The sequence below is a fragment of the Condylura cristata genome, unplaced genomic scaffold, assembly GCF_000260355.1.
Source record: "Condylura cristata isolate star-nosed mole 26May11 unplaced genomic scaffold, ConCri1.0 scaffold00041, whole genome shotgun sequence".
NCBI classification, from domain to species: domain Eukaryota; kingdom Metazoa; phylum Chordata; class Mammalia; order Eulipotyphla; family Talpidae; genus Condylura; species Condylura cristata.
Window position 1 is genome coordinate 5,168,684 of NW_004567142.1, and position 9,951 is coordinate 5,178,634.

The 9,951-nt window shown below is 60.1% G+C and overlaps 2 protein-coding genes across 2 annotated transcripts in view; both read left to right on the forward strand.

The window, feature by feature from the left end:
* ATF5 (activating transcription factor 5) overlaps nt 1-781 on the forward strand; it is a 3,760-nt gene extending 2,979 nt beyond the window's left edge. The window contains exon 4 of the mRNA XM_012733514.1: nt 7-781. Within this exon, the coding sequence (XP_012588968.1) occupies nt 7-233 (227 nt within the window). The 3' untranslated portion in view covers nt 234-781. The remainder of the gene's footprint in view (nt 1-6) is intronic.
* Nucleotides 782-5,962: 5,181 nt separating this feature from the next.
* The window catches only part of LOC101630406 (sialic acid-binding Ig-like lectin 13), a 5,014-nt gene continuing 1,025 nt past the window's right edge, over nt 5,963-9,951 (forward strand). The window contains exons 1-6 of the mRNA XM_004694021.1: nt 5,963-6,063; nt 7,032-7,594; nt 7,698-7,979; nt 8,059-8,106; nt 9,487-9,744; nt 9,816-9,947. Coding sequence (XP_004694078.1) covers nt 5,963-6,063; nt 7,032-7,594; nt 7,698-7,979; nt 8,059-8,106; nt 9,487-9,744; nt 9,816-9,947 — 1,384 coding nt within the window. The remainder of the gene's footprint in view (nt 6,064-7,031; nt 7,595-7,697; nt 7,980-8,058; nt 8,107-9,486; nt 9,745-9,815; nt 9,948-9,951) is intronic.

Below are 9,951 nucleotides of genomic sequence, written 5' to 3' on the forward strand. Positions count from 1 at the left end.
CCCGAGGGGACCGCAAGCAAAAGAAGAGAGACCAGAACAAGTCTGCGGCTCTGAGGTACCGCCAGAGGAAGCGGGCAGAGGGCGAGGCCCTGGAGGGCGAGTGCCAGGGGCTGGAGGCTCGCAACAGGGAGCTGAGGGAGAGGGCCGAGTCGGTGGAGCGGGAGATCCAGTACGTCAAGGACCTGCTCATCGAGGTGTACAAGGCCCGCAGCCAGAGGCCGCGCAGCAGCTAGCGGCCGGCGGGGGCAGCCAGCCCTGCCTGCCTCGTCTGGGCGGAGGGGCTGGGCCTTCCGCCACCCTGGCCCCGCTGCAGTCTCTCTCTCTGCCTTTACCTTGGTCTTTTACCGATTTGAGAATTTGCCCCTGCCCTCCCCACCAGCATGAAAGATGTTCGGCCTTCACCGGCATGTTCACCCCTCAAGTAACAGCTGAGAGGGAGTTTAGGAGCAGGGGGCAGCTTGGAAACCCGGCAGAGGAGTCTAGAGCGCTTCGGGGGGGCAGTGGGGGAGGGCTCAGAAGGGGCCCGGGAAAGCAGGCCAAGAGGCCTGGGGAGGGCGGCCGGGGCAGGGAGCCGAAGATGGCCAGGTCACAGCCAGTGGCCATGCAGGCAGTGGGGAGGCGGGCCGGGCGGGGAGCCTAGTTGGGACTAGTGTTCATTTTAGCTCTGGGAGGAAATCAGTGTTTTGTGAAGGTGTTGGGGGAGGGCCTGCAACAAAGTGGGGGGTCGGGGAGGTGGACGGACGGAATTGTGGACGGAAATAAAACGAAGAATTTTCTCTGGCCTGTGTGTGTCTGGTGTCTCGGAGAAATTGGGGAGCGGTTGGTCTTGACAACAGAATAACAGAAGTGACAGTGGCCAGGCGCACACGGCACCCGCCGGGGTTGAGGCGGCGCCCAGCCCAGATCCAGGCCACGTGTTCCTGCAGAGACCGAGGAAGGCGCCGGCGTCAGCTTGCACACTCGGGACACCGAAACAAGGCTGAGTGGCTGCCGCACGTACTGTGGGAGCCCTGTGCTGGGGTGGGTGGGGGCGAGAGGTGGCTTGGTAGCCACGGCCAAGATGAGATGCACCCTGTCCACCCCTGTACTGAACCGTGAAGGTTCAGTATGTGGCATGAGCGTCTGCAAGCAGTTTGCAAAGTTATTTCCATAAATATAAGAAGAAGAAGGGGTGGTTCTTCCCAGTGGGTTGTGCTGGGGGTGGGGGGGGAATACAGAGCCCTGATGACAGCTCCATACTGGCAGGGTGTCTGGCAACTATCAGTTACAAGTAACAGCCACTGGCCATTGGATACGCACAAGAGGTTAATTTGCTATTGGAGCCAAACCTCTGATTCTCTTGATCTTTCCTCATGGCCCCAAAATGGAGGCCACCGCTCTGGGCATTGCATCTGAATCCAGCACTGGTGATCAAAACTTTCCCAGCAGACTGGTAGATTTCTGCTTCTACCTCACTGTCTAGAGGCGGTGATTCCTGGCTGCAAGGGAGGCTAGGGACAGGCATTTGGTGTCTCGGCATTTAGAGTGGAGGTTAAAGCGTGGGTGTTGCTTTGAGACAGTGTTACTGTCGAGGTGCTGAGACAGTCTGAGCGGTTGCCCAAATGATCCTGTTTGCCCAAGTGCCCTGAATCATGAACTGGACTGCTCCTCGCTACCTACGTACCTTTGTGCTGCTCCCTGGCGTCTTCTGTGGCAAGCTCTTGGCAGGGCTCGCCGCCAGGGGGCGCAAGCCACTGAGTGGGAGGGGTCACTGAGCCAGGGCAGCTGGGTTGCAGGGAGGCTGCAATTTCATGGCTTTTTGTTCAAAATGCACTTGGTTTGAAGAAAGAAGAAAAGATACAGGAAAGATCCTGTGTGGTTCTAGAGAAGACTATCGTTGAAAACCAGCTCTTGCCACCAAGTAAATAGTTTGTAAGTGAAAGTAAGATAGCCTTGGATGAAATACCAGCCTTCTTTTTCACAACACAAGCTGACGTGCACACTGGGGTGTGTTTCCCTGAGTTCTGAACAGACCCCAGCCTGATATCCACCCTGCATCCGGGCAACTAGACCTGGTTTTCAGGCAAGGGGACCGGAAGGCGATGCTGTCTACAGAAGAGGGGCAGGGTGCTGTGCTCTATGACCCTCCCTGGCTTTGGGGTGACTCCTTGGTCCCCAGCACCCCCTCTATGTCAAAGATAAGCCTGGGCCCTGGAATTCCCTCTCCCGTGCTTCCTGGCTGGTGATTAAACAAGCTTCCTAATTCGAAAGAAGGGAATTGTGGGGACCCAGCAAGATCATGGCAGAGTGAAGACGCCGAAATCACTACTTCTGAGCTCACACAGGAATGTAAGCCTGAAAACGGACTGTAGACTTACGTACTGTGGGTTTCAACGCAAATGAGAGCACCCTGGACTCACTAGAAGGAAGATAACTGAGGGAGACTCAACAGGGGAGCTCTGATCTGGGAGCACCCGGCACTAGGAAATACCTCAGACGGGAAGCTTGCTGCTCTTCTGCCTGCTGAAGCCCGAAAGGTAAAGAGAGACAACTCAGCTCAGTGAGTGGAACCCAAGCTGTGGCAAAGACTGCTCGGAGTGGGCACATAGAGCCCTGGAGGCGGGCAGCAAGAACTGGCGACTGGGGCAATGGGAGGCTTGCAGCCCCCCCAGCGCTCCCTGCATCCCCGCCCCCACAGCAGAGGCCTGGAGACTTGTGCACCATCACGGTGTGGCCCAGCAAGGCTCACAAAGCGTGGGAGGTAAAAGAGGGAAAAAAAAACAAAACACCACAGGCCCAGCCACTGGGAAACTAGAACAACGCTGCTAACACTCCCGCGACCCCCAGGGGCACATCGGGGCACAGAGGCCCTAGGAAGTGCTTCAGAGGGGAGGCTTGCCTGCTTACCACATGGACCCACAAAACCTGTGGTAAAGCCCTGGGGGTAAAGAGACAATTCAGCTCTAGAGCGGACCCCAGCGGAGGGGAAAGACTGCTCGGAGTGGGCAGAAAGAGCCCCGAGTGGCAGAGGGAGGCCTGGCAGCCTTCTGGCATTCCCTGCATTCCTGCACTCCCTGCCCCCACAGCAGAGGCCTGAAGGCGCATGAGCCAGGAAGGCATTGCCCTGCAAGGTGCACAGTGCTCAGAAAGTCAACAAAACCAGTGACTGACTCAAGGACAGGCCTAATTGCAGGGAGACCTATAACACTTCTAAGGAGTCCACTGCCCCACCCCACCACCCCGCCGCCACATTCAAGCATAGTGGGAACTCCGGACATCTGAATGCTACAAAGATCAACAGAAGAAGCTAGAAATTCAACGGAGAAAGTCAGCCCACCCAGGTGATGTCGTTTTTTTGAGTTCGGGGTCCTTGGGTTCACTCGGGGAAGTTTCACCAGAGCTCCCCTTTCAGCGGCACTCGGCGAGATTCTCCACGAGACAGAGACTCAGTTATATTTAAAGAGGAAATTCACTAGAAGGAGATAACAGAGGAAAAGACATTTGCATGGGTACAAGTGTGGAGGAAGAGCTGCCCCGAAGGGACAGGTTTGGGGAGAGAGACCTGCAGGGTTGCAGGCAGGCGGTCTTAGGAGAGCGGCCTCTATGAGGGAGGTCAGTGCAGAGAAATCCTGGCATGGTACAGGTCATGGGCAGGCAGGAGGCTGCTGCCCTGAAGAAGGAGAGAGCAGAGGGAAAGAAGCACCTGCATAGGCACAGGTGGGCAGAGGAGCGGCTGCCTGGGGCTGGTGCAGAGACTGCCTGATACAGACACAATCCCTGGGAGGGTCACTCCCTGGGAGCCTAGGTTTGTTGACTTTGTATAGAATCTGAGAGGACCCAGAGATTCCCTAGTGAGCTTCATGTCCATCTCCAGTCCTTATCTTCACCAGGGCACCAGGCCTCTGGGCTTTGGCGCCTGAGGACCTTGAGTTTATGGCTGTGTCAGTTGCCCCCTGGCCCCTGACCTGTCCCCTTCGTGTGACTCAGTCTTTGCTGCCTCCCTCCCATTCCTTCCTCCATCACAGGCACTTCTTGCAAGCACCTTCCAGAGACTAGGACTCAACATGTTACTGGAAGAAGCTGAACACCACAAGAGAACCCTGACTGTTATGGCTGAGACAACAGACACAATTCCACACAGCCGGGGCTGGAAAAACAGGAGATATTGAAACAAAGCACAGCTCAGAATGTCCTCCACAACTACAGTGTCTGGAAGTCCTTTGGCCATCCCAGAAAGAACATCTAGAAAGAATGCCAGCCAACAATAGCAACACCATGTCTCAAGGAATAGAAAATATTAGAAAAAACACCATCGGGAAAAGAAGACTAACAAATGCTCAAGCAAGTCCACAGGGGAAAAACTCACCACAAAAACATCAGTCACCAGAAATCGCCAAAGAAATAGAAGAACTACTCAGCCTACCAGGTAGAGAATTCAAAATCATCATGATAGACAAAAAGATGAGAAAGAAAAAAATTATATGAGGCAAGCCATCAAGGAATTGAAGAATGCAAACAAGGAAATGAAAGAAATGAATGAAAGAAATGAGAAAGAAAAAAACAGTATGAGACAAGCAATCAGTGAATTGAAGAAAGAAAGCGAGACATTAAACAAGGAAATAGAAGAAAGAAGGGAATTGTGCTGCATTGAAATGTGGATCCAGGGCCCTCCCTGGTGGTGCAATGGGTTGGGACTCAGCACTGCAAGCCAGCCTCAGCCACTTCAGTGCAAGTTTGATCCCCAGCCAGGGAGGTGACCCCAGGGCGCGGCAGACCTCTCCTGACCCGCCCGCTGCTCCCCTAGGCAGTGTACTTCGTTGATCTGCCTGTGCTGCTCCCCACTCTGTCTCTGGTGAAACCTCTCACCACCCCTGCACCTCTGGCCTGTACCCCAGTTCTGTATGCACAACTAAAAAAAAAAAAGTGCTTACTTAAAAAAAAGGGATAAGTCATCTCATGTTGGAGAGATGTGACTGAAAAGTGAAGGGAGGAACTGCTCACTGATAAAAGGAAGTGATACTTCCCTGTGGGGGAGGCTGGGCTGGGCCTGTTTCCTTTTATATATTTGTGATCAACTCAGCACAATTTTCCTGGTCAGCAGTTTTCCAGCCTAGATGACGACCGGGTCTCCTGGGAGCAGAGACTGGGGAAGAGGGATGAAGAAAACAACGGTGAGACCTGACTGGGCTGGCCTGTGGGGACCTCTCTCCTGCTCTGACCTTGGAGGAAGCCGGGCCTGGGGAGGCCGGTCCCTGCCTCGGAGGGCTACCGCAGAATCCCCGCATCCCTGGGCGGAAGCGAAAGTCCCACCTCACTGGCCACAATCACCATCGAGTGGTTATGGAAGATCAAAGCCAGCCCCCAGCCAGGAGTCTCCCACAGGCGGAGATAAGTCAGCCTCACAGCCAGCCGGCCTCCCTCCCTGGGCGCAGGCAGGCCGAGAGCTGCCTGCTCACACAGACCGCGCCTGAGGGTGAAAACCAGAAACCTGCTCAGCTGTCAAGTCCTGCTTGGTCGCTGTGCTTTTGGGCATAAAACAATGACAACTTTTTTCCTTATTCCCTTATTTCTCTCTCTTTGACACATGGATTTCTGCACCAGATTCCCTTGTTTTATAGGAATAAAATCACACTCAAGAAAACATTGGTGTGAGCCCTCCCTGCTGGCACGGGGGTTGGGGGTTAAGTCTCAGCACTGTGAAGCTGTGCCCCGCCACTGCAGCAGGAGTTCGATCCCCAGAGTGACCCCAGGGCCCCGCAGACCTCTCCTGACCCGCCCGCTGTCCCCTCAGCAGCTCACTTTGTCCATCCGCCTGTTCTGCTCCCCGCTCTGTCTCTGGTGAGTCCTCTCTCGCACATCCCCCACCTATGGCCTCCACCCTGGCTCCTCTAAACACACACAAAAACCAGAAACATCTAGGAGCAGACAACGCCCCTCTTGAGTGTATGTCCACAGAATATGACACCATTAGCAAAACGCCAGTATGTGCCGCCAGGCTCACAGCAACACGTCTGGCAACAGCAGGGACACGGACGCCGCCTGCACGCCTGTCACAGACAAACGGCCATGGAGTACTACACAGCCGTAAGCAAGGACGGCTTTTCAGCAAAGTACAGGGAGTCTGAGAGAATCCTACACAGCAAAGTAAGTTAGGATGATAAAAAAAAAATGTATCCAGATGGTGCAACAGGTTAAAGGGCAAAACCCTGACGCTTCGCCGCCGCTGCTTGTGGGTCACCTCGCCTGACCCCGGGCGCAGCAGACCCCTCCTGTCTCCGCTGCTCCCCTCAGTGGGCTTCAATGGCTCTGCCTGGCCTGCTCCTCACTCTGCCTCTGGTGACTCCTCTCAGCCCCGCACCGCCGGCCTGTGCCCCAGCTCTTGTGTGCATAAGTCAATTAAAAGGGATCTTACAAAAATGGGAAGATGAAATTATTTAAAATGTCCAGGTGGCAATCTCAGAGCAGCCCCAGGGGGGAGGCCTGCGAGCCGGGGGCTCCTGGCGTCCCGCTTCCCACCGTGACAGCAGGAGCCTCAGCCCAGGCCCCACGGCCGGCGGGGTGGGGGGGCTCGGTGCCCTGGGAGAGCCTCTGGGGGTGGGTTTGGGGGTCCCTGATGGCAGGGCCTGCTTGCCTCTTTGCCCCAGCTCCTGGCACAGGTGTTTGCCGGGCAAATGAATGTGAGTGAATGAATGAAAAAGTGAATGAGTGAGTGAGTGAATGAAACGAGTGGATGGCTGGAGGGCGGATGCTGAACAGTGGGGACTGGGTGGATGCAGGGTGCATGGGCAAGGGAGAGGGTGAGAGGATGGCTGGAGGCGCGGCGGGCACATGGAGGAGTAAACGGAAGCCTGCCCTGGCCCCTCCCCGGTGCCCGGCGAGTGCCAGCCTGGCCGCCCTTGCCCAGCTGAGCCAGCGGGGCTCCTCCCGGGCGGGGCCCCGGCCGTTCTCTGCCACGCTGTTCCTGTCATGAAAGAACCGGGAAGAGGGGATGGTCCCAGACATTTGCGGCTTCAGGTTCCCTTTTTGGGGGCCCCCTCCTGCCTCCCCGGAAGCTTCCTGCAGAGCCTCTGGCACTCAGGGGCCACAGACACCAGCAGAGCCCCGGACAGGATGCTGCGGGCCCCCAGCGCCAGGGGCGGGCGGCTGCTGCTGCTGCTGCTGCCCCTGGTGTGGCCCGGGGAGCCCTGGGGCGGGGCGGGCGTGGCCGCGGCTGAAGCTGTCACCGCTTGGCCTGCGGGCGCCCAGGGGCTCTCGGCGTGGGCCGCAGGGTACAGGCTGCGTGTGCAAAGCCAGGTGGCGGTGCAGGAGGGGCTGTGCGTCCGGGTGCCCTGCTCCTTCTCCTACCCCTGGGGAGACGCGAGAGCCGGGGGCCCCGTGTACGGCTACTGGTTCCAGAGAGGCGCCTCAGACGTCCTCGTGGCCACGAACCACCCAGCCAAGAAACTCGACAAGGGCATCAGACCCACGTTCCACCTGGGGGACCCCGCGGCCCACAGCTGTGCCCTGTACATCAGCAGCGTGCGCCGGACGGACAGCGGCCAGTACTACTTCCGCGTGGAGAGCAGCGCCGGGAGACACAGCTACAAGGCCCAGCCGCTCGCGGTCAGGGTGACAGGTAGAGCAGCCCGGGGCGTGGGAGGCCTCTCGGCCAGGCCAGGCCCCTCCCCTTCCCGGGGGCCGGGGGTCCCGGCTCAGCGCTGCACCCCTCCCTCCCCCAGCGCTGACGCAGGCCCCCGACATCGTGGTGCAGCAGCCCCTGGAGGCCGGCAGGCCCAGCCGCCTGACCTGCTCCTTGCGGGGGGCCTGTGCCGAGGCGCCCCCGGTCATCACCTGGACCGGGGCTGCCCTCAGGCCCGCGGCGCCCGGCCGGGAGGGGCATAAGTTCTCGGAGCTCCTGCTCATCCCGCGCCCGCGGGACCACGGCACCGACCTCACGTGCAGGGTCTCCTTCCCCTGGCCCGGCGTGAGCACGGAGAGGACCCTCCGGCTTGACGTGTCCTGTGAGTGCGGGGGCTGTGGGGAGGTCACAGGCTCGGGGGGGCTCTGGGCAGCGCCCCTCACAGTGTCTCCCGGTGCTAGACGCCCCCCAGAACCTGACCGTCAGCCTTCTCCGAGAAAACTGTGCAGGTAGGCCGGGTCGCCAGGGCTGGGGGGCGGGTAGGGGGCGGGGACCCTGGCACGCGGGTGGGGGTAGGGACGCCACAGCAGGACGTCCTGCTGGCCCTCCTGGCCGGCCTCCTGGCACGGACCATCCGCAGCCAGAGGTGAGTCCGAGGGCAGCAGCACAGCCGCAGCCCGTCCCAGCGAAGCCCACCTCCAAAGCCCTGAACCCCGACCCTGCCGGCCCCTCCGCCCCTCCTCGGGGCGCTGCCGTGGAAGGGGGTGTGGTCCGGCCTTGGATGCATCTGGCATCACCTTGTCTTTGATGGAGGTGTCATCGACAGATAAACACACGCACCAGGAGAGCAGGTCCCGGACTGGGGGGCCCGGCTGGTCGCTGAGGCCCCAGGCCTGGCCCGAGTCACCAGCGTGCTGGGAGGGCCAGCACACCCAGCTCCGGGGCCTCCCTCCAGGGACCGAGCGATTCAGCGGCACTCAGGACACTCACCGGGCTGTGCCACCACCTCCTGATCCAGCCCCAGAACATCCCCATTCCCCAGAGCCTGCCCCTTCCCTGCCCGCCCGCCACCATGCGCTTTCCGACTCGGTGCGCCTGCCTGCCCCCGCCCCGGCGGGGCGGCCATTCTGGCCTCCGAGACTGGCTTGGTCACCTCACCGCATGTCTCCAAGCTGCTCACGCACTAACCGGGGCTGGACTGCCTTCCTGTTAATGGCTGCGTAATATTCCCCGGAGGGGGCAGCCACTCTTGGTTTCTGTGTCTTGAATGTTGGACGCTGGGGGTCTCCCCCTCCTGGCCCTGTGCCGTGGTCCGAACCTCCCCATGCAAGTATCTGTTTGAGTCCCAGCTGTAGGATTTGGGGGATCTGAGTGCTGCAACGGAGCTGCAAGGTCAGGCTTCCTTCACTTTTTGGGGGTGTCTCCCTCATGTGCGCTGTGGCTGCACTGTTCTCTGGCCCTGGTGATGGAGTTGTCTTCTGAGCAACGCAGCAGGAGGGGTTCATCCTGTGTCAACAGGGGAGCGCGGAAGCACACCCAGGCAGGAAGGCGGGAGGCGGGCTGGGCCCGAGGGGGTGGGGCCGAGCTGCCGGGGCCTGCTCCCTCAGCCCCCCCTTGGGTGCAGTGGTGCCACTGGCAGCCGGCAGCTGGCTTGGCAGTGCTACTGAGTCCTTCCTCCGGGCACTTCTCCTCAAGCTGTGCTGAGCTTGCAGATGGCTTCAGGATCTCGTGACGGCCGACGGCGCTGGAAGGCCACAGGCGCTGCGAGCCGCCGACGTGATGCTGGCTCTGCGTGGCAGTAGGGGTGCCAGCGAGAGCCCCTCCGAGAGCCCTGCCGCGCAAGCCCTCACCCCGGGGGTCCCCCTCTCCGTCTGCATCTGTCTTTCCAGAGCGGGAGTACCTGGGGAATGGCTCATCCCTTTCAGCCCTGGAAGGGGAGTCCCTGCGCCTGCTCTGTGCCACCGACAGCAACCCGCCTGCCAGGCTGAGCTGGGCCTGGGGCAGCGGGACCCCGAGCGCCCGCCTGCCCTCCGACCCAGGGGTCCTGGAGCTGCCCCGGCTGGAGCTGGGGCACGAAGGCGAATTCACCTGCCATGCTCAGCACCCTCGGGGCGCCCTGCACGCCTCCCTGCGCCTCTCTGTACAGAGTGAGTGGGGGCGCAGGGGGCCTGGGTCCTGGGGGCGCATGGGCAGCGCTGACCCCTCCTCCCCCCCTCAGGCCCCCCGCGGCTGCTGGGCCCCTCCTGCTCCCCCGAGGACGACGGGGGTCTGCTCTGCCTCTGCTCCGCCCGCGCCCGACCGGCCCCCGCCCTGCGCTGGCGGCTGGGGGAGCAGCTGCTGGCGGGGAACAGCAG